At 33.1% G+C, this 23,713-nt stretch overlaps 1 protein-coding gene, 2 long non-coding RNA genes and 2 pseudogenes across 52 annotated transcripts; 4 read left to right on the forward strand and 1 right to left on the reverse strand.

Annotated features, from left to right (window-relative positions):
- Positions 1-980: 980 nt before the first annotated feature.
- Positions 981-9,118, forward strand: LOC104748536 (uncharacterized; annotated as a pseudogene).
- A 1,052-nt stretch (positions 9,119-10,170) lies between these two features.
- LOC104746988 (uncharacterized) lies at positions 10,171-22,637 on the reverse strand. 50 transcript variants are annotated; one of them, XR_015582867.1, is made up of 16 exons: positions 22,407-22,535; positions 22,020-22,299; positions 21,798-21,927; positions 21,355-21,426; positions 21,176-21,250; positions 20,851-21,097; positions 20,699-20,755; positions 15,141-15,178; positions 14,530-14,679; positions 14,347-14,404; positions 13,626-13,693; positions 11,662-11,757; positions 11,435-11,515; positions 11,189-11,335; positions 10,588-10,680; positions 10,171-10,508 (listed from the first exon to the last, which is right to left on the reverse strand). It is a non-coding gene; the product is annotated as an uncharacterized LOC104746988 (long non-coding RNA). The 50 variants fall into 50 exon arrangements; XR_015582862.1 differs by having other exon boundaries at positions 20,699-20,748; positions 22,407-22,494; XR_015582843.1 differs by lacking the exon at positions 15,141-15,178 and having other exon boundaries at positions 21,805-21,927; positions 22,407-22,637.
- On the forward strand, positions 10,858-11,770 carry LOC147926707 (uncharacterized). Its single transcript, XR_015582892.1, has 3 exons — positions 10,858-11,030; positions 11,127-11,552; positions 11,641-11,770. It is a non-coding gene; the product is annotated as an uncharacterized LOC147926707 (long non-coding RNA).
- LOC104746986 (uncharacterized) lies at positions 11,813-13,517 on the forward strand (the record flags this gene model as incomplete). The annotated part of the gene is given in 6 exon segments (XM_087489560.1): positions 11,813-11,928; positions 12,018-12,147; positions 12,216-12,409; positions 12,517-12,631; positions 12,734-12,946; positions 13,015-13,517. Coding segments are annotated over 6 exon segments (1,086 nt in total), but the record flags the coding sequence as incomplete, so codon positions are not given.
- LOC147926708 (uncharacterized) lies at positions 15,118-20,406 on the forward strand (annotated as a pseudogene).
- Positions 22,638-23,713: the final 1,076 nt, after the last annotated feature.

Consider the following 23,713-nt stretch of genomic DNA (forward strand, 5'->3'; position numbering starts at 1 on the left):
TATAAATTAAAAAAATTCTTTTAAAATAAATGATAACAAAAATATTTTATTTTGTAATCAAAATTTTTCAAATTTATGAAAATGAAAAAATCTCTTTATAAATTAATATTTTATTAATTTATTGATAAATTAATAATTATTAATTTATCGATAAATTAAAACCTCTATAAATTAATAAAATTTCATGGTCCCGACCTTATTAATTTATAGAGGTTTTACTGTATACTATAATAATATCTCCTATTATTTGCTAATTAGATAAAATAATATGCTAATAGAAAACAATGACATCTTTCCTGAAGTTGTTTATACACATATACATAATAGATAAAATAATAACGTACTTGAGTTTGATTAACAACACCAAAACATTTAGTTCACGGTGAACGTTTAGTTGTTTATACACATATACATAATAGTAGGTATTTATTTAACATCACCAAAACGACCTAAATGTTTATAATTTCAAAGATGCATTGTGGACATATTCTTTTGGTTTAATTTTAAGCCGAGACTATAATCATTTTTTGTGTTAATTGCTAAGGAATGGATGGTAAAACTTCAAAATAACTTTATTACATGACATTGTAGTCAATTTTTTTAATAAATTTAGGATAATTTTATTAGAAAGTTAACCAATGCATGGAGCTTTACCAGTCCAAAAAATAAAAATGTCAGCCTTTCAAAGTCTTTGCTTTGATTCTTTAAAAATTGGACATTCCAATAAAAAAATGACTACACTTTATGATATCACTCCCATCAAACATTAATTTCATTATAGTAAATGTACACACAAGCTATTTTATATGTAATTTTTTTTTTAAAAAGTATAATTCGGTTTCTTTACGTTTTTCAACCTTTAAGAACTATTTCATTATAAATACTGAATAACGTTAGCTATATAGATCCTTTCTACTCTTTTAACGTCTCATCTTTCATCTTCTTCCTTCTCTAAAACACAAAAATTTCCATTAAAAAATATGGTAGCATATATAGAAGAATTGGATCTGACATCTAATCGGGTTAGTGTTGCTGTCAAGTTAATCCGTTGCTGGACACCTGATCTCATATTTGGAGGATCAAACTTTAAGTTTTTGATTGTCGTTGATGAGAAGGTATTTTAATTGATCTTTGTATTTTCGATAAAAACACTTTGATATATTTTTGTTATGCATGTTTTCAATATACTTTGATATCTTTTTGTTATGCATGTTTTCAATTAACTCTCCATATCATTCCCATACTGAAAATATTTCTCTAATGTGAAAAAATGAGACAACAGGGAAAACGAATTGAAGCTAAAATCCCATTTCGTGATTACTTTGATCATTTCGTACATGTATTGGAAGAAGGAGAATGGTTTCTTCTTTATAAGTTCGAAGTTATGGAAAATCAGCAATCTTTCAGGAACTGCAACAATCCTTTCCTCTTATTGATCACAAATCAAACTCGAATCACCCCAATACCTCCCAGATGTCCAGGCAACTTTCTTCATTTAACAGATGCAATAACGCTTGAGAATGCTACAGAGAATGAGAAAAACTGTAGCGTTGGTAAATATCTTATACTTAAAATTCTTTTTAAGAATAATAATTTTAATATTATGATTTTACTCATTATATGTAGTTATGATTTTAATTTTTTGCTTTTTATAATTTATGGTAGATTTTTGTGGGATGGTGGTACGAGTCACACCACGTCTTAAAGTTCACTTTCTAGATCGTGAAGCTGGTTACGATGGTTATAAAGAAGTTCTTCGCTTTACAGTGAAGAACATCAAGTAAGTAAATTAAAGACAGTGATTAAAGGGTTTTACAAACATGATGAGATCATTGCTATTTAGAAAATATTATTAAGAACTTCGTATTGAAGCTAATCACTTTTTTGTGTGAAGTGGAGAAGAGATTAAATGTCTTGCCGTAGGTGTTACAGCTTTGGAATTTGATTATAAATGGGAACAAATTACTTCATGTCCTTCATATGGAAGCGAATACGTCATGTGTCTGCTTATGTTTTGGAGAAGAGCTTCCTTTGCCGGTATAAAAATATCTTAGTTTCATTTTTAAAATAACTAATATAAGGTAAAATTAAATGTATTAATCTTTACAATTTAATTTTTTCAGGTAACGTATGTTTAATGTCTCAATTTAGATGTTCGATTCTTAAACTTGGAAACGAAGTCAGACCATTCACGACTGATCCTGCTCTGTAAGTTCAAAATATTCATATATTATTTGCAGTATCTCTTTACAATATATTGTTTTAAACATATTTTCCTATTTTTCTGCAGTCTCGCTTTTCATGATACATCAGATGATGAAGATTATCAGGTAGAAGAAGAATCAAGTGATTCTAATTAATCAGTGTAACAGCCACATTTTTTGTTACAAAATTTTATCGAATCTTTTGGTTTCTTTTTTATTAGTATAAGTTGTTGTAATTGTGAACCGATAATTCCGTCTTTATTATCGTTTTCTCAACTCTACTATAATTTCTTTATTTGAATAACAATTTAATATATGTTTATATATTTAAACTTAAATTTAAAAGAAAACGGGTAAGTCTTAACATATAAATTGTCATATAATTTCTTTATATGATCCTTAAAAGATTTCGTAAATATTCTCCAGTAGTTATGGCTAAACATATATTTAGTTATGGCTAACTATTTCGTAAAGAGTTCATTCGCTTAACATATACTGTCACATAATTTTGTGATAAATTAATAGACAGATTAATTAGTATCTCTCATTAAGCGTTCTCTCATTAGTCCTACGAAGATATTTCTTAATAAACAATCAATCACAATTGTTTCGTTTGTTTAGTTTTTTACAATGAAGAAGAGGAAAAATGATGAATCAAATCGTATTCAAGTAAAAGAAGGCCACCCAAAAAATCGTAAAGTGTCTTCGGAAAATCAATCCCAAAGTCCAGTTACAGTATCACAGAAGCCTCAAACTGTAGTCAATATTAATTCTGTTTTTGGTAGAGTTCTAAATGATATTACAAATCGGCCATCTTCTCAAGTACTTTCCTCTCCAAGTACAAGTAACACACCTTCTGGTATTTTGATTCTCAATTTCATATTTACATTTTTTATTTATTCAATATATAAACTATATTAACTTCACAAACTAAATCCAAGCATATTTTTAATTTTGTTATTTTCGTGTAGATTATAGGACACCATCTTCTGGCTTTTCAAATGAAGGCCTATGTAACAAAGAGAGTCGCAGTAATATTTTTAATGGTAATTTAAAAAAATCTTAAATTCAATTCTAAGATTTAAATTATTGCTCATCTTCTTATTTCTATGATCATTACGTTTTCAATACCCGTGTCAATTCAATTTTTCCTTCAGGAAGTAAGCCCAATTTGGAAAAATGGATTTCGAAACAAACTTGCAACACAAGGATTCACTCATCTATCACACCCATAGTTGACTCTATAGCAAAAATGGGATGAATTTCATCAACTCCATCAGGTCTTTTAATCTAACATATTTTTATAATTATTTTTATTTTTATATTATATAGAAAACTAATTATTTCAAACCTTATACCTTATAGACAAACTGGTGCCAAATAACTATCAAAGTAATCATGCAAGTGGAAGTCAGTACAATCCCACACTTTCAGATGTTACTAATATACCCGAAAGGAATAATAGACCCTCATTTGAGGAAGAGATCAGTCCAGATAGCACTATAACTAGAGGTTATTTGTAATATGCGTAACTCTTTATTTTAACTACTACAATGTTTTTTCAATTTTTATTAACTCTCCTTTTATACACAGATCGAGTGTCCACTCAATCATCAAAAAACAACATATTTAGAAGAAAAGTTTCAAGCATTTCAAAAATGACAAATTTAGAGGAAGATGAAGACAATGAATATGAGCAGGTTGACTCAGATAGCGGTATAATTTCTTCATCCAATAATAAAAGTCTATATTATCTATTGTTAGACATTTATTTACGAAAATAAAATAATCAATCCATGTTTTGCAGATATTGAAGAAGAATATGATGATCAGGTGTTTTATTGTAGTAGGCAAGGAGAAGATTTTTCATCATCATCTGAATATGCTGATGATGATGAAGATGTTGTTGATCAAATTACACCACAACTTTCAGCTGTTAATGATGCTAAACGACGTTATGATATGCTTACCATGTTTGAAGAAAGTTTTAAAAAAGTTTTTGGAACCGCAACTATTACTACAAAGAAGACTATTAATTTATGGGCAGGTATTCTTTAATATATATCATTTTTAGTATATTTATAAACAATTAAAATTTGAAAATTGTGGATGATACATTAAATATTTGCAGGATATGCAGATGATGGTGATCCTGAATATAGTTGTCCTCATTGTGGTGCAATTTTTTGGTATGGAGAGAGGTTGCGAAGGAGAGTAAGAACTAATAATCCAGTCTATACTGGATGTTGTATGCAAGGACAAATTGTTCTACCTATGCTAAAAGAGTCTCCAGAAATGTTATGGAATCTACTAACAAATGAAGATGATTTGTCACGTCACTTCCAGGAGAATAGTAGACCTTATAACATGGTTTTCTCTTTTACATCTTTGGGTGGAAAGGTAGATCGTTCTGTTAAAAAAGGCCGTGGCCCATCCATGTTTGCTTTGCAAGGTGAAAACTATCACTTGATGGGTTCTTTAAAACCAAAGGCTGGTGATTATGCAAAGTTTCAACAACTTTATATTGTTGACACTCAAAATGAAGTCCAAAATAGAGTGAATGTTATGAGGTAATAAAATCATTGTTTTTTTCATTAAATACATTTTGTATATCTTATAATTTACTGGTGCAAAAGTTCCTGATGAGATATTTTTTAAAAAATTGCAGCAAAGAAGGACGTCAAGTCAAAGTTGATGGGAAGAAAAAATTCAGGCCAGATCTTGTGGAAAGCTTAATCAAATTGTTGGACGAAGTTAATCCTCATGTAAGAGCTTTTAGAATGGCTAGAGATAGGTTTGATATGGAGAAAGAAGAATCAAACTTCCATATGAGGATTATCTCAAGTCGCATAACAGATGGTAGGCAATACAACATCTCTACAGCCTCTGAAGTTGCTGCACTGATTCCAGGAGATATTGATGCAAATATGGATAAAAGAGATATCGTCCTCCAAAAAAGAAGTGGAAAATTACTAAGAATTCATGAATGCCATGTCACATATCTAGCCTTACAGTATCCTTTGTTGTTTCCAAGAGGAGAAGATGGCTACAGACTTGGTATTAAGAAGACAAAGATAACAAGAGGAAGGATATCAAAGAAACAGTCAAAGAAAAAGAATTCAAATAAAAAAAGTCAGAAGGATGTAAGTATGAGGCAGTGGTTTGCTTATAGGCTTCAAGAAAGAAAAATTGAGAAGCACACCCTTCTAAGATCAAAGCGTTTATTACAACAGTTTATTGTTGATGCCTATACCATGATCGAAACAAATAGGCTAAGGTATTTAAAGAAAAACCAAAAGAAACTTCGAAGGACAAACAAGGAAGATTTGAGGAAAGCAGCAGAAGCTGGAGACGACAATTTGAACAATCATGGAGACTCTTTCACGCTACCTGCTTCCTTTACTGGAGGACCAAGGTATATGAGGCAGAGCTACCTTGATGCAATGGCTACATGTAAGAAGTTTGGGTTTCCAGACCTCTTTATTACATTCACATGCAATCCTAAGTGGCCTGAAATTGTAAGATTTGTGAATGAGAGGAAGCTAAAGGCTGAAGATAGACCAGACACCATTTGCAAAATATTCAAGATCAAGCTTGAGAATCTAATGGATGACATCACAAGAAAACATATTTTTGGGAAAACAGTTTCAGGTTTAAATTCTTTAACCTTTTTCATTTTTAATTAAACATTTACACTTTCTTTAAAATCATTACATATTAATATATAACAAGACATATTATTGTTGTGCAGCTATGTACACAGTAGAGTTTCAAAAAAGGGGTCTTCCACATGCTCATATTATAGTATGGATGGATCCGAAATGCAAGTTTCCTACTGCAGACGAAATTGACAAGTTGATTTGTGCTGAAATTCCAGACAAGGAAACAGATCCAGAACTCTACAATATAATATCAGAATGTATGATTCATGGTCCATGTGGTGCTGCTTACCCCTCATCTCCTTGCATGGAAGAAGGTAGCTGTTCAAAATTTTACCCAAAACCACATGTTAAAACCACCAGCATTGACAAGGAAGGTTACCCGGTTTATAGAAGAAGAAATGATGAGCGTTTTATCGAGAAGAATGGTTTCAAATGTGATAACCGATATGTTGTGCCTTACAATCGGTTTTTGTTGGTCAAATATCATGCTCATATAAATGTGGAGTGGTGCAACCAAACAGGTTCAGTGAAGTACTTATTTAAGTATGTTCACAAAGGTAATGATCGAGTTGGTGTCATTGTTGAACCTCATAAAAAAAAAGGAACTGAAGAAGGTCAGAAGAATCTTCAAAATGAGAATACGCCAGCATCAAAAGACGAGATACAAGATTACTTCGATGGCAGGTAAAAACATTTAGTACATTCCTTCAATTTGTGTTTATTTAATTCATTGTAAATCAGCTTATTTCAATCTTTTGAAGATATGTATCTGCGTGTGAGGCTATGTGGAGGATTTTAGCTTACCCAATACATTATAGGCAAACCGATGTTGTCCCACTCACTTTCCATGAGGAAGGCAAACATCCTATTTATTTTCGGGACGGTGAGTCTGCACAGGATGTCATGGATCGTGACTCTCTTGATGAATCTCAGTTTCTTGCTTTATTTGAACTTAATAAACGTGATGAAGAAGCTAGGAAGTTATTATATGAAGAAATACCAAGCAAGTTTATATGGGATGGGAAGGAGAAAGTTTTTTACAAAAGGAAAACAAGAGCATTTGCTATAGGGAGAATTAACTACGTTCCTCCGACGATTGACGATGCATATCATCTTAGGATTCTTCTCAATTCAGTCAGAGGTCCTACCAGTTTTGATCACATTAAAACTGTTAATGGTGTCATACACAAATCGTATCGTGATGCATGTTATGCTCTTGGTCTGTTAGATGATGACAAAGAATATATTGAAGGTATTAAAGAAGCACACTTCATGTGTTCTGCAAAGTACGTTCGTAAAATGTTTGTGAGGATGCTTCTCTCCGCCGTGCTAAGTGCTCCTCATATTGTGTGGGAAGAAACTTGGACTATGTTATCTGATGACATATTAAGGCGTAAAAGAGAAGAACTAAAACGACCAGGTTCATTACTTTTACTATATGTTTCATATACATTTTTTTAAATAATTATTAAAGATGTAGTATAAAAATTAACTAATCTACATTGAGTGGTGAAGAAAGGAAAATATTCTGTTTACAAGAGATAAACAAACAGTTGAAAAGAAATGGTTCTTCACTTGAGTTTTTTAAGACTCTGCCCCAGCTACAGAATGATAATATTCCTGTCTTAAACCAGTTAATAGCTGATGAGCGTAGATTCATCAATCAAGCTGATTTAAAAAAGAATCATCTGGAGTGGTTAAATATGCTTACTCAAGAGCAGAAGAAGATATATGATGAGATCATAGACTCTGTTTTCAAAGATAAAGGTGGAGTATTTTTCTTATATGGTTTTGGTGGAACTGGTAAAACATTCCTTTGGAAAGTTTTATCTGCAGCTGTAAGGATAAGGGGAGAAATCGTTTTAAATACTGCTTCTAGCGGTATAGCCTCTCTTTTATTAGAAGGTGGCAGAACAGCTCATTCAAGGTTTGGCATTCCTCTTGAAGTTCATGATACATCTATGTGCAGAATGTCAAGGTCTTCTGATCTAGGTGAATTAGTCCAAGAAGCCAAGTTGATAATTTGGGACGAAGCTCCAATGATGAGTAAGTACTGCTTTGAGACTTTAGATAGAAGTTTGAAAGATATAATGCGTGATCCTGAAGATAAACCTTTTGGGGGAAAGGTCATTATTTTTGGTGGTGATTTCCGTCAGATACTTCCTGTTATTGTCGGTGCTGGTCGAGAACAAATTGTTAACTCATCGCTTAACTCATCTTACCTTTGGAATCAGTGTAAAGTGTTAAGGCTAACAAGAAATATGAGGTTGCTGCAAAAGATAACTCCAAATGAAGCCAGGGAGATTGAAGAGTTCTCGAAATGGATTCTTGATGTTGGAGAAGGAAGACTTAATGAGCCAAATGATGGAGTAGTTGATATTGACATCCCAGAAGAATTGCTTATCACAGAAGTAAACTCTCCAATTGAATCCATCGTTAATGCAGTGTATGGTAATTCGTTACATACTCCCAAGGATTCGAGCTATTTTCAAAGCAGAGTTATTTTGTGTCCTACAAATGATGATGTCAACACTATAAACGACCACATGATATCCATTTTAGAAGGTTAGTAAAAGTTTAATCAACAAATTGTATATATATTATATACTATATGAGACTTCTTGATTTGGTCTATTCAATTATTTATAGTTTTGTTTCTATTGTTGATTTTGTTACAGGTGAGGAAAGAGTTTACTTAAGTTCAGATAGTATTGATCCACAAGATACAAGGAATAAAGACAATCCTGCATATAGCCCTGATTTCCTAAACTCAGTTAGGATTTCAGGAGTGCCAAACCATGCTCTTCGTTTGAAAATTGGTTGTCCAGTCATGTTGTTACGCAATATTGATGCTCATGGAGGTCTAATGAATGGAACAAGACTACAGATTCGCAAATGGCAGATCATGTTATACAAGCAAGAATCATCACAGGTACGAGAGTCGGTAAAATTGTTCTTTTACCAAGGATGGTATTAATACCATCAGATTCCCGTTTGCCTTTCAAAATGAGACGTAGACAATTCCCGATTAACGTTGCTTTTGCAATGACTATCAACAAAAGTCAAGGTCAGTCTCTCTCAAATGTTGGTTTATACTTGCCCAGACCTGTTTTCTCTCATGGCCAGCTATATGTAGCCATGTCCCGTGTAAGCAGTAAATCAGGATTGAAAATCCTCATTACTGACCCAAAAGGAAAAACCGAAAAGAAAACAAGGAATGTCGTCTTCAAAGAGGTTTTCCAAAATATTTGATCCACAAAAATGCATAACTTCGTAAGACTCTGTTTTTACTTTGTTTCCATTTTTTCAATTAACTTTATTTGTTCTTCCATTTAATTATTTAATCATATATATATATATTTTTTTTGCAGGGTTTCCTATTTAATTTCACGTTATAATAAATTTATAAATCCTTATTTTTTTATGTAATCCACAAAATACTTTTTATCATTCTTATAGACATATTTAGTTTCGTTTACTTAATGTGATTCACACATACGTTTTGTCTTTGAAATCCTACTATTATATTTTATTAATTATTCAGTAAAATAGGTACATTCGTTATATTCGTTATAAATTTGGTTTAATCTAATTTTCCAAGCTTAAAAATTTACAATTTTAAAAAAATATTTATTAGATACCTTCGAGTGGAGGCTAGAGGCCATATTTAATTACTATAAGAACGGAAAGGTGTCTATGTCAATCTTAGGATCTGAATGGTGACTGCGGTCAGGGCCGTCAAATCCGTCAGCGGTTTAGACCGTCCCAAAAACAGGCCTGCCAGCAGGCCTGAAAGGACCAAGTTTATTTGTACATAAAAATGGTCCGCAGTTAGAAGGCAGCGGTTTTCTTTCTATTATCTTTAAACTGCACCACTACGGACTATATTTAATGAATTGTATTAATAATTTCAAGTCATAATAAACATTTTGTCCCGTGCTATAGCACGGGTTATTACCTAGTTTGATATATGATGCAATCATGCAACAAAAGTAGATAATTCGTTGGAATTATTTATGATACTTATCACTACCATCATTTCCATAATTAAGGTTATACTAACTTCCTTTCTGATGCATAATAATTGCACACCAACATTGAAGCGTGGTCGACATTTTCATTGGCAATAAGCACAATCTTCATTTATTTATACTAAACAAACATATAGTACTGTATTAATTAAAGAGTTCTGGCATTTCCCTATTAGTCCACTCAATTAGAAAAATATGATTTCAATCTTATAATTTGTACGTTACATAATTTTACTATCAGTTAGTGATTTACTGTTTAGATGAACTTTTCACTTTTTGAAAACAAATGAATCATAAAGTAACAATCTATATATACATTTTCCAAGTACATCTATAAAATAAATCCTCAACTTCAGACTTATTTACAAGATTGCCATTGAGTTAATTTTAAAAAATAAAAAACAGACTGGATTCGAAATTTAAACATCACTAACAGATCAAAGTCCAAGCCCATTTCATTTATACCCACTAGATTAATCGTGATCAATATAAACATTCCCCCAAATGTTTATATCTTACATATCAATTTTCTTGCCTTCTTCGCCGATCCTATTCGAGATTTGTGTTGAAACCTCTTGATATCCAAATCTTTTCCTCCACCATTTTCGTATCTTACATATCAATAAATCGAAACAGAGTTAAATGTGAATATTCAACAATTAAATATAAATTAAACACAGATTTACTTGCCTTCTTCGCCGATCCTATCCGAGATTTGTGTTGAAACTTTGTGATATCCAAATATTTTTCCCCACTAATTACGTATCTTACATGTCAATCAATCTAAACAAAATTACAAATCAGTATATATAATATCCCATAAAGATACCATAAATAACAAATCACGTAATTATTTCTCTAATCCAATCATAAGAAAGATTTTTTTTTTTGTATCGTAAAAATGTGTTCTCGACCTAATACGTTCCCTATAAATAATTATAACCTAACACTCTATGGTCCATAAGCAATCACATCTACACAAATCAAACAATATGGCTGCTACTTTTGCTTTTTTGAAAGATGTTCGACCCTTCAAAACCGCATGGAGAGTTCAAGTTAAGGTCATCCATTCATGGCGTCAAAACACCGAAAACACTGGTGAAACGCTAGAGTTGGTTTTGTCAGATTCAATGGTAAGATTAAATACTAATGCATCTTTTGACCTTCATTCTTCTGTTTACGAGATACAATACTTTACTATTACTAATCCATCTTTTCTATTCTTTCAGAGTAAGAAGATTCATGCATCTGTGAAGAAGGACTTGGTTAAAAAGTATGTGAATAGGCTTACTATTGGTAACTGGGTTTTCATTGAGACATTTAGTCTTAGTTATGCAAGTGGTCAATTCAGACCAACCACACATCTTTACAAGATGTCATTCATCAATGGAACCATGGTCATGGACAATGACCCTGTTGCAGATGCTAGCTTCCTGACCTTGGTTAAGTTTAAGGATATCCACAGTGGGTTAGCTAATCCACACATATTTGTTGGTAAGTATCTATTTACAATTGTTCTATTAAATATTCTATATACCTTATATTGTTCATTATGCAGAGGTTATTGGTCAAACTGTGAGTTTGGGTGAATTGGAGGACCTCGAAGCCAATAATAAGCCTAACAAGAAACTTGCTTTTGAGCTTCGTGATGAAACGTAAGGCTTTTTTCTAATATAAATATATGAATATTATGGGGGATAATATCTGAAATCACTAATCCAACTTACTCATTTTATTTGATAGAGATGAGAGAATCTCATGTACCTTATGGGGTTCATTGGCCGAGCACGTTTTTACATCCTGTCAAGACTCTGATGGAAGCATCATCGTCTGTGTTCTTAGATTTGTAAAGATAAAATCCTACAAGGGTATAAAGATTTTATTATTGAAAATTGTTTATCATTAACATATGTAAAATTGTGTTACTTATGATTTAACTCAATTAGGTGTACACTTTTTGACTAATTCGTTTGATGCTTCTCAAGTCCATGTGAACCCACTATTCCATGAAGTTGATGTTTTTAGACAAGCGTAAGATGCTTCTATCATATAAGATTTCTTTCTATTTTTTTCTCTTACCATAATTAGTGAGTTTTAAATATATAATTGTATTTTTACAGGATCCCTGATGATGGCATAACTCTCATTCATCGTCAGAGACAACCAAGGTGGGGGATGGTTGCTGTTCAAGATGAAAATGCAGAAGATTTTCCTAGGAGAACAATTGAAGAGTTGAAAAATTCTTTTGAGGTATGTAAAGCTTAGGTTAAGTTTCTCACAGTTTTAATAGCTCACAGATGAATAACATGTATCTATAGATTGGAAAGGCAAGGATTCATTGCACAATCTACGCCATTGACACAGACTGGGCTTGGTACTATATTAGTTGTCGTTCTTGCAATAAGAAAGTAACCCATATCCACGATGGGGCTAATGGGTCGAATAACAAAGTCAAAAAACCAAGGTTTAGGTGTGACACTTGCAATACTGTCGTCACTAATGTGATTTCAAGGTAATTAACTCTTTACACTCAAATTATTTATCCGCTTTTTCTGCAAGTATATATATTTAGATGTTTAAAATAAACCATTTATATTGATTACTACATATACATTTTAGGTTTATGCTCTATGCTAAAGTCATGGACTGAGACAAAACTACTGTTGTTTGATTCATTTGCACTGAGCTTATTGGTCAGTCTGCCCCATCAATTCTTAATGGTTCAGTTGATGAGGTTAGTATATCATCAGATAATAATAATCTCAGTTAAAAAATCCTAATCACTGTATTTTTATATAGAAAGACTAACTATCATTTTATTTTAATTGCCCTGTAGATCTCAGATCCTGAAAATTTACCTGATCCAGTGAAAAGTCTTATTGGAAAGACTTATCTCTTTCTGGTAAATGTTGACAAAGCAAACATCTACGATGGAAAAGACAACTGCAAGGTCTCCAAAGTCCTCTTGAAAGAAGGCCTAATCGAAGAACAACTGTTGGAAAATTCATCTGAGATTCTTAATGCAACATCTACTGTATCTGGTGACCAGGTAATTGATTAAACTATTGAAATCATGGATATCTTTAATTGTTATAACAATGTATTTGATGTTTGTAGGGACCTCTAATGTTAGAAAACAGTCCTCAGACTACCAATTCTACTACTCCATCCTCCAAGCAAGTTTACTCCTCTGATAAAGGGACTGCTGATCAAAACTCAACTTCTAAAAAGTTTTGTATTCAACCTATAGATTTAGAAAAGTCTAACCCAGAATTTGGAGCTGTAGGAGTTCATGAAAAAGCTGAACTATCAAACGACAAAGATGGTCTTGGAAAAGAGAAGGGTGTCTATCATGCAAGCGTTGTGGCCTATTCAGTCATTGAGGGAAAAGAGAAGATGGCCGGAGTTAAGATCAAGGTTGAAAAGAAGGAATGATTCGTGGCAGCATTTTATTTTCAGTTGTGCTTTCGTTTTTAAGTTTTTCCCATTTTCATTTGAACACTTCTTAAGTTTGTTATTTCTTACAAACATCACATGGTTAGGTTGAAATAAGTGCTGTTTCGCAGCTCTTATCAAAAATAATTCAGTTGCTTCAATAAAAGTTTTAAATTTTTCATTCATTTTAACTTACTCGATTCCATCCTATCTACATAATTAACCATTTCTATCTACCAATAACCCTTTACCATAAAATTATTTATGATGCTAAAGATATATAGCAAACTAACCTCTGTTGTAGAATTTGATCACCGCATGTTTCACCCCAGTTCATCATCTCACCATATGGGAAAAACCCCTGACAAACACACATCATTTACCGATTAAGACAAAATTAAAAACTCATCTTACCTATTATTGGATTTAATTAAACAACCTCTTGCTATCACATTAATATGTATTTCATCCCCTTTTCACGTTTATGTATGGTCTGACAAAATGTAAAATAACAGTATCAACTAAAAAAAAATGCTCAAACTTATTCAATCACGTCACTAACTGATGACAAATAATAAAATCAAATTGGATTATAGGTGTTATGGAACATCACTAAAGAGAGAATGATCCAATTGAAAACTAATTAGTCTCTCTATATCATATATATGTCCTAAATTATTGTAATTGACATTGACTTTCTATATCTATTAAACAAGAAAATATATGATTATAACTACACAATCTTTCTATATAGAAACAGATTTACCGATGAAAGTCATTGCTATACGCTAATCATAGACACCATTTGACTTACTACCATTTTCTAAATCAATCATGAAAAACAAAAAAACCCTCTACGATGGATTTGCCTTCATCTTCTAATCCATCAAAAAAACCCCGTTTGATTCAGAGTTCTATACCCAACAGTCAGATAACTCAAGCAAGTGGATGCAATACTAATGGTTCTGTGAATTTGAAAAAGCTTTTACTAGCGTTTTAAAAGACATTACCAACCTGAGTAATAATCCTACTGGTCATTTCATGACACCAAACTCATTTCAACCTTCAGTTTCTGGAAATCAAACAACAAATGGTATCGGTCAATTAAAACTAACTTTCTACCCGATTTTTGATTAGAAATTATATTTTTTTTTCATTGCCACAACCATTGATTGAAAGGTCCTTTGATGTACTTACCAGGTTCAAGTGCAAGATCGGGCCTGGCTTCAGTGGTACACCCCAACTCTAATATATGTCCGCAATCTTCAAGAGATGTACTAGCGAACATCACCAATTTACCACCCTTCCACCTTGAGAAAGCTCCCACGATGACACTTCCATCTCCTTCTACAATCAATTCAGAAAAAGGTTAAATGTTTATCCCAAATATTAAACTACACTACCAACTCATATCTAAATATTAACTTCTTCGATTTTTGTTTTCAAGTGAACCAATCTGCTATTGCTACTTCATGTATAAGCAACCAAAAACAATCAAAATATGGCAATCCAGTTCATATGCTTCCAATTAGAAACTTGCAAGAAGATTTTGAAAATGCATCATTCACAACTTTTATGCAAGATATTACTTTCATATGCTTTTTTTTTTTTGCAAGTACATTAATTTACATTTTTTAGCTTTAGTTTCAGAAAACCAAACTACAACTTTTGTAATAATTAGGTCAAGGGTCTGCAACTATGGAAGAACAGTTATAAAATAGTTGCACTGATGATGAAAGCATCGACCATGTCCACAATGATAGTTCAACTGACAGTGAAACGGACATGGAACAGAACAATTATCTCACCTTGACTGACGATGAGACTGATCAGTATTCCGATGAAGCTACTGAAACTGATGAATTAGCTAATATAGAAAGGCAGAAATCTACAGAACAACCTACTATTGTATCACAACAGAGTAGCAGAAGTGAAGAACATGCGAAATTCATGGATAGACTGGATAAAATGTTGAAGAAAACAATCGAACAGGCAGCAGCAAATTCGAATATGTCTCAACCAAAGAAAAGAGGTTGCCCACGTTTGGTAAAAAATCTCCACACCTCGACAGCTAAGCAAAATAAATCAGGTATCAATTTCGAATGTGTAAACTAACTACAAGACTGCCTACTTATATTCTTTCATTTTAACCCAATCAAAAAGTTTTAATCAACATATTATCTTGATAATGGTGATGCCACATACAAGTGTAAGTATTGTGGTGCATTGATGTGGTTTAATGAGCGTATAAACCAAAGGCGTAACCAGAAGGACCCAACCTTTACACTATGTTGTGGTCAAGGCAGTGTTAAATTACCCTTTTTAAAAGAATCTCCAGAACTTATCAAGAAACTACTAAAAGGGAATGATGCAATGAGCAGAAATTACAGAGAGAATATAAGAATTTTTAATATGATTTTTGCCATGACTTCTCTTGGTGGAAAGGTGGATCAGTCTATACCAAAAGGCAAAGGGCCAAACATGTTTCGTTTGCAAGGAGGAAACTATCATTTGATTGGTAGTTTAAAGCCAGATGATGGTGATTATGCTAAGTATTCACAACTATATATTGTTGATACTGAAAACGAAGTAGACAATAGAGCGACTGTCATCAAGTAAGCATTCTATGTTTTATTTTTTTATTGATGCATTTTTTATAACTTAAATATAGTTATGATTTAAAACTTTGTGTTTTTTTTTTGTATAAAGCAAGGGGAAAAATTCAAAACCAGGCGCAGGGAAATAGAAACTAAAAAAAGAAGTCATCGAAGCCCTTATGAAAATGCTGAATGATGTCAACCCCTATGTGAAAATATTTAGGTCGGCTAGAGAGAGGTTTGAATCTACTAACAATGAGCCGTTTCACATGTGTATTGTTGCGGATTGCAAAGGTGCTGATGGAAGGATATACAATATGCCAACATCATCAGAGGTAGCTGCTTTAATACCTGGGGATTTCCAAAAGCAAATGCCTGACCGTGATATAGTCATTCAAGAGAAGAGTACTGGTCACTTACAGAGGATAAGTCAAATTCATATCTCCTATTTGGCTCTACAATATCCTCTCATTTTCTGCTATGGTGAAGATGGTTTCAGGCCTGGTATTGAGAAATGTTATCAGAAAGCAAACTCGAAGAAAAAGAAGTGTATTAGCATGAGACAGTGGTTTGCATTCAGGATTCAAGAGAGAGCTAACGAGTCTCATACTTTGTTGTGTTCAAAAAGGTTGTTTCAGCAGTTTCTTTGTGATGCTTATACAACTATCGAATCTAACCGACTATCTTATATCAAGTTTAATCAATCCAAACTAAGATGCGAGAACTACAGCTCAATTAAAGAGGCGGCCGCAACTGGAACAACTACTATGGGTGAGGAAGGTAATCAAATTTGTATACCATCATCTTTCACCGGTGGACCGCGTTATATGGTTCAAACGTACTATGATGCAATGACAATCTGTAAACATTACGGATTTCCAGACCTGTTCATCACCTTTACATGTAATCCTAAGTGGCCTGAGATAACCAGATATTGCCAAGAAAGAGGTTTAAGTGCTGATGATAGACCAGATATTGTTGCTAGGATTTTCAAAATCAAGTTGGATTCTTTAATGAAAGATTTGACACAAAAAAATATGCTTGGGAAGACGGTAGCCTGTAAGTGTTTTCTCTTATATTATTCACTTAAGTTAGCATAAAAAATGTTTATTCAGATCCTAATAACACTTTGATTATATTACTGCAGCTATGTATACTGTAGAATTTCAGAAAAGAGGATTGCCACATGCTCACATTCTCTTATTTATGGCTTCTCAAAGTAAGCTACCTACGGCTGATGACATCGACAAGATGATTTCTGCAGAGATTCCAGATAAAGAGAAAGAACCAGAGCTCTATGAAGTAATTAAGAATTCTATGATTCACGGTCCATGTGGTGCAGCGAACAAGAATTCACCCTGTATGGTGGATGGATTATGTTCAAAGCAATACCCAAAAAAGCATCAAGATATTACCAAAGTTGGTAGTGATGGTTATCCAGTGTATAGAAGGAGGAGAACAGAACACTATGTTGAGAAGGGTGGTATTAAATGTGACAATAGATATGTGGTGCCTTATAATAAGAAGCTTTCCCTTCAATATCAAGCTCATATCAATGTGGAATGGTGCAACCAGACTGGTTCTATCAAATACTTATTTAAGTATATCAACAAAGGCCCAGATCGTGTTACATTTATTGTTGAGCCTGTGAATCAGTCTACCACTAACGAAACTGTGACTCCTGCGCAAGCACCAGATACGTCTGAGAAAAAGAAGAATGAAATAAAAGATTGGTTTGACTGCAGGTGATTTTTATACACTATGATATTCACCTCTTATTGCATATTATATCACTTACTAACTTTGTTTTATCCTAATTTTTTCTCTTTAGATATGTATCTGCGTCAGAAGCAATTTGGAGGATTTTTAAGTTTCCAATTCAAAATTGATCTACCGCAGTTCAGAGACTGACTTTTCATGTCGAAGGGAAGCAACCTGCTTATTTCGATGCAAAAGCTCATATTTCAGATGTTCTGGAACGTATAGTTAATCAAGACTCAATGTTCATGGCATGGTTGACTTTAAATAGGATAAATGCTGTTGGAAAGAATGGGAAACGAGCTCGAGAACTTCTTTATGCTGAAATCCCAGCATATTTTACTTGGGATGGAACGAATAAGCAGTGGAAAAAGAGATCAAGAGGTTTTTCTTTGGGTCGTATAAAATATGTTCATAGAAAAATGGAAGATGAATACTATCTTAGGGTTCTGCTTAACATTGTCAGAGGTCCAACGAGTTTTGATGGTATCAAAACATTTAATGGTGTTGTGTATCAATCTTATAAAGAAGCATGTTTTGCAAGAGGAATTCTAGATGATGATCAAGTTTTTATTGACGGTCTCATTGAAGCAGGTCAGTATTGTTTTGGAGATTATATAAGAAACTTTTTTGCTATGCTGCTTCTATCAGATTCTCTTGCCAGACCGGAACATGTATGGTTACAAACGTGGCACTTTTTGTCAGAGGACATAGAGACAAAAAAGAGAGAAGAGTACAACAATCCAGGTAATAATATGTATTTGTTAAATATCCTTATGTATATACGAAACTTGATCGAAGCCTAATACTTTTTCATAATGCAGATCTAACTCTCACGGAAGCTCAGATTAAAAATTGTACTCTTCAAGAAATAGAGATGATCATGTTGTTTAATGGTGGAACGCTCCAAGATATTGCACATTTCCCGCAACCTTCACGAGAAGGTATTGATAACTCCAACCGGTTAATTGTTGATGATATGAGATATGACCGAAACTACTTGGAAGAAAAGCATGTTGAATGGGTACAAATGCTAACTACTGAGCAGAGAAGTGTATACGATGAGATCACAGGGGCTGTATTCAAAGATTTAGGTGGGGTTTTTTTTGTTTATGGCTTTGGAGGAACAGGGAAAACATTTGTGTGGAAAACACTAGCAGCTGTTGTTAGATCAAGAGGACAAATTGTTCTTATTGTCGCCTCAAGTGGCATCGCTTCTTTATTGTTAGAAGGTGGTAGAACTGCACATTCAAGGTTTGCAATCCCATTGAATCCTGATGAATTTTCTGTTTGCAAAATCAAGCCTAAGTCAGATCTAGCTAAGTTGATAAAAGAAGCATCTCTTATTATCTGGGATGAAGCACCAATGATGAGCAAGTTTTGTTTTGAATCTCTAGATAAAAGCTTCACTGATATTATAAACAGCAGAGATAACAAGGTGTTTGGTGGAAAGGTAGTTGTTTTTGGAGGTGATTTTAGACAAGTTCTTCCAGTCATAAATGGAGCAGGGAGGGCAGAAATTGTGATGTCATCACTTAATGCTTCGTATCTGTGGGATCACTGCAAGGTCCTAAAATTGACTAAAAACATGCTACTGCTGTCAGACAAATTAAGTGTTGATGAAGCTAAAGATATCCAAGAATTTTCAGATTGGTTATTGGCTGTTGGTGATGGTAGGATTAATGAACCTAATGATGGTGAGGCACTAATAGATATTCCAGAAGAATTGTTGATTACAGAGGCAGAAAATCCAGTAGCAGCAATTTGTAAGGAAATCTATGGAGATCCAACAGAGATGCACAAAAACAATGATCCTAAATTCTTTCAAAAGAGAGCTTTTTAGCACCAACCAATGATGATGTCAATACAATTAACCAGTATATGCTACAACATTTGCAAGGTATTGTAAACGTTTAAATTAGACTATTGTTTGGCTTTATTTTCATGTCATCTCTAACTCTGCGACTACTGGTAGTAATCACTAAATGTTCCTGTTATTGTAGGAGAAGAAAGGATCTATCTAAGTGCTGATAGTATAGATCCAACTGACTCAGATTCACTGAACAAGGTTATCACTCCAGATTTCTTAAACAGTATCAAGCTCTCAGGTTTGCCACACAATGCTTTACATTTGAAGATTGGTTTGCCGGTTATGCTACTTAGGAACATTGATCCTAAAGGGGGGCTGTGTAATGGAACTAGGCTCCAGATTACTCAACTTGCTAATCACATAGTGGAAGCTAGAGTAATAACAGGAGACAGAAGTGGTGAATTAGTTTTAATCCCTAACATAAACCTTACACCTTCAAATACGAAACTCCCTTTCAAGATGCGTAGAAGACAGTTTCCACTCTCTGTTGCATTTTCTATGACCATCAATAAAAGCCAAGGGCAATCTCTAGAGAAAGTAGGACTTTACTTGCCTAAACCTGTGTTTTCTCATGGCCAACTTTATGTTGCATTGTCTAGAGTTACATCCAAAAAAGGTTTGAGAATTCTAATACTAAAAAAAGAGGGGAAGATTCAGAAGCAAACAACTAATGTTGTTTTCAAGGAGGTTTTCCAAAACATATACTGAGTCAACAACCTCTACAAAGGTAAATTTGACCCATCTATATTACTAGCTATTTCATTTACTGTTTGGAAACAATAATAACAGTAGCTTTCATACAATAACTATGTTTTATTAAAAATGCAGGTACTTCTTACACAATAAGACCAATCATTCAAAACCCATAGAACAAATCAAATCATAATCCACGTCAGTTGTAGAAACATTTATATTTTACTTAAGTTGTAATCTTTGGTTTTTTTTCGTAAAACATCTGCTACTAAGAGTTCACTATATTTACATTATGAACGTTTTTGGATGTTTAAAGAAAAATTATTTGAAAGCCAAGTCATTTCCTATTAAACTGTTTGAAAAAAAACTTTACTTTTTAAAACTGATTTCACAAAACGTAATCAACTTTGTAATACTAACTAAAGCTAAAAAAGAGATAGATACTAACCTCAGTCTGGAATAATTTGAAGATGCTCAGTAGTTTCACACGCCTCTGAACTTCACCCTCAGGAAAAACAAACAACAATAGTTATATAAAGAGAGTAACAGTCTCCTTAACAATAAATATGGAGAAATTAAACAGGATCATCAATTACTCACCATCTTAACTTTCAAATTGATGAACTTTTACTGACACTTTTATTAGAGATTGCTTAGAATTTCAATCTACCCTGTAAAGTACACCATGTCTCATTAACATTATTTAAAAAATAACCATGTTTCTTAAGCAATCTGTAAACATGAATTGTACTTAGCTTTCTAACGAGTATAACATAGTATAAAGATTGAAGGGGAGATAGGAGGCGGTGGAGATGCAGGAAGGGGTTTCAACTTGGTGTTGGCAAAACTGCAGACAACTTTCAAATAATTAATTGGTGTGTTTTCTGACCTCCCCACTAAGATTTAAAATAGGATTTCAGTAAACCTGATAGGTGTGAAAAGTGAAAAGGAACCATTAACAGGAATATCTCCAGTGAGAGGATTGTTCGCGGTTAGTTCCCTGCATTTGAAGATGATGTCATTTTCTGACTTAATGCCAAGATTGGTCAAACAATAATCAGAAACTTGAGAAAAGGAATTTGAGAGAGACAAAATTACACTCACAGAACTTGCAGTTGCGGCCTAGCAGTCAAAGACCTTTGGATTTCTCCAGATAAGCTATTGTTATTGAGACGCCTAATCATCAATAGCAAACGACCATGTCACGAATAAGTAAATACATATTAACCTTAGAATGTGAAGAATTAGTAAGTAAAATACATATTAACTCTGTGGAGATTCCATTTAAAAACTCTCCACAGAGTACTAAAAGGTACTATCTGATACAACATCCTAATCTCCTAGAGACCAAAACCTTTTCATTTAGTAAAAATAACTTAGCATATATTTGGCCACACCACACTACTTTCTGACTCCGGTAAATGTAACAAGACTTTGTACGAATAGCTTTTTAAGGAAGACAAACACAATCAAGGAAACTAAAGACGATAATTAGGCTGCTTATTAAGAACGTACTAAAAGAAGAGAGGTTACATAAGGGAGCATACAACTGACAGAGTTTCGTAAGCCGGCCGAGAGTTGATGGGATAGGACCGCAATTGGAGAAGAAACCTGAATACGATGATACAATCGTTTGATGTAGAAATCCTCATGCGCCAAGCAGATCGGTGCGTATCCCTATACACAACAAATTAGTAAAGAAGTCTCAACAACGCCGCCACAATAGAATCAGATTGATTTTATGAGGAGAAGAAATGAAGAAATTGAACCTGGAGATTGTTGGTGCGCCACCAATCGAAGAGAAGGCGGGAGTAAACGCGGAGCTGACCAAAGGCAAAGAGCAAGCCGTAGCTGAAATACGTGGATACAGCTGTAAGGTATAGGATCGTAATCATTGTTTCAGCTCCTCCGGCGTCTTCTTCTTCTTCTCCGATACGATTCTCTCCCTCTCTATCTCTCTCAAGATCTGGAAAAATCTGCGCCTGCTCTCACGCAAGAGAGAGAAGAGAGAGAGATTTTGAATTCAACCTTTGTTTGAGTTCTTCTTCCCTTTCGTCGAATAATCGGCATGAAAATAACCAATCATCTTCTCCTCGTAAACATCAAATTCGGAAGCAATTAACATAAATATCAACTGAAAGAACATAAAAATTTACCTGGATTGATTGCATTACTTGGAATAGATCTGTAATCTATTGGCCATGAAAAAGCTCTAAATTTTAATTTGGATGAAGTACGTTTCTATTAAAACGATGAAGAATCATAACAATGGAATTTGCTTACTCAGGTTTACAAAACCAGATAGAAAGAGATGATAAGGAAACAAGATAGAAAGAGATGATAAGGAAACCGGATAGAAAGAGATCGATGGTTGTCAGTGGAGACACAAAAGAATTTTTTTTTTTTTCGTGTAATTAAGACAGTCGGACCAATATTTTTGGGCCCGAACGAGCCCATTTTTTCTTCTTTTTTTCATTGAATTGTTTTTATAAGCTAATTTATTATTAATATTAACATTTTAAAACAATACTAATAACAATCAATTGATTTGTTACATAATAAGAATCAATTAATCGACTTGCACAAGTCTACATACAAAAGTCTAACATAATATAGGAAAAAACAACAAATAATACAAATTCAAATTATATTATACTCATATATTTTAAATTAATAATATATATGTAATATTTTTATCTTTACACTGTAAATGAAATAGGAAAATTAAAAAAATAGTTTATTTGTTGACTAAATAAAAGTTAATGAACATTAAGGATATATATAATAAACCACACCATATAGTAAATGGAAATTGTACACTACATAATTACAGTTAATTCAACAAATACATAAAATATTGTTTACATATATATGTAATATAATCAATAAAGATTTTTTAAAATTTATTAAAGTAAAATATGTCCCCGCGGTGTACCGCGGGTGAATATCTAGTATGATATTAATATTCCAGCAACTGAGGCTCCCAGTATGAGAGTTATGCAATTCATGCTCGTGCAGCTTATTAAACTCTCGCGTGATCAGCCAAAGCACCATCACATGGAATTTCCGACTAAACACATTTATATAAAGCAAACATAGAAGATTTAAGTAGGTTTGGGCATAAAACCCAAAATGCAAAAACCAGAACTGCAATCGTACCAAAATCTGGTTTTGGTATCAAACCGAATAGTCATAAATTCGAACGGATTCTAAATGTTTTTATCTTAATTAGCCGCACCAAAAATTGAACAAGACACTTGAAAACTTGAAATAAATGTATATATATCCGACAATATTAGTTATATAAATTTATACTCAAAAATACCAAATAAAGTTGACCAAAAAATATATACCAAATAAAAAAATTATCCAAAATAAGCTAAATATCCAAAAAAAACAAAAAAAAAACAAATCAGCGAACGATCATAGCATTATCCACCACAATCTACAACAACAAAAGGTA

Source organism: Camelina sativa, chromosome 15 (assembly GCF_030686135.1).
Source record: "Camelina sativa cultivar CO46 ecotype springtype chromosome 15, ASM3068613v1".
NCBI classification, from domain to species: Eukaryota; Viridiplantae; Streptophyta; class Magnoliopsida; order Brassicales; family Brassicaceae; genus Camelina; species Camelina sativa.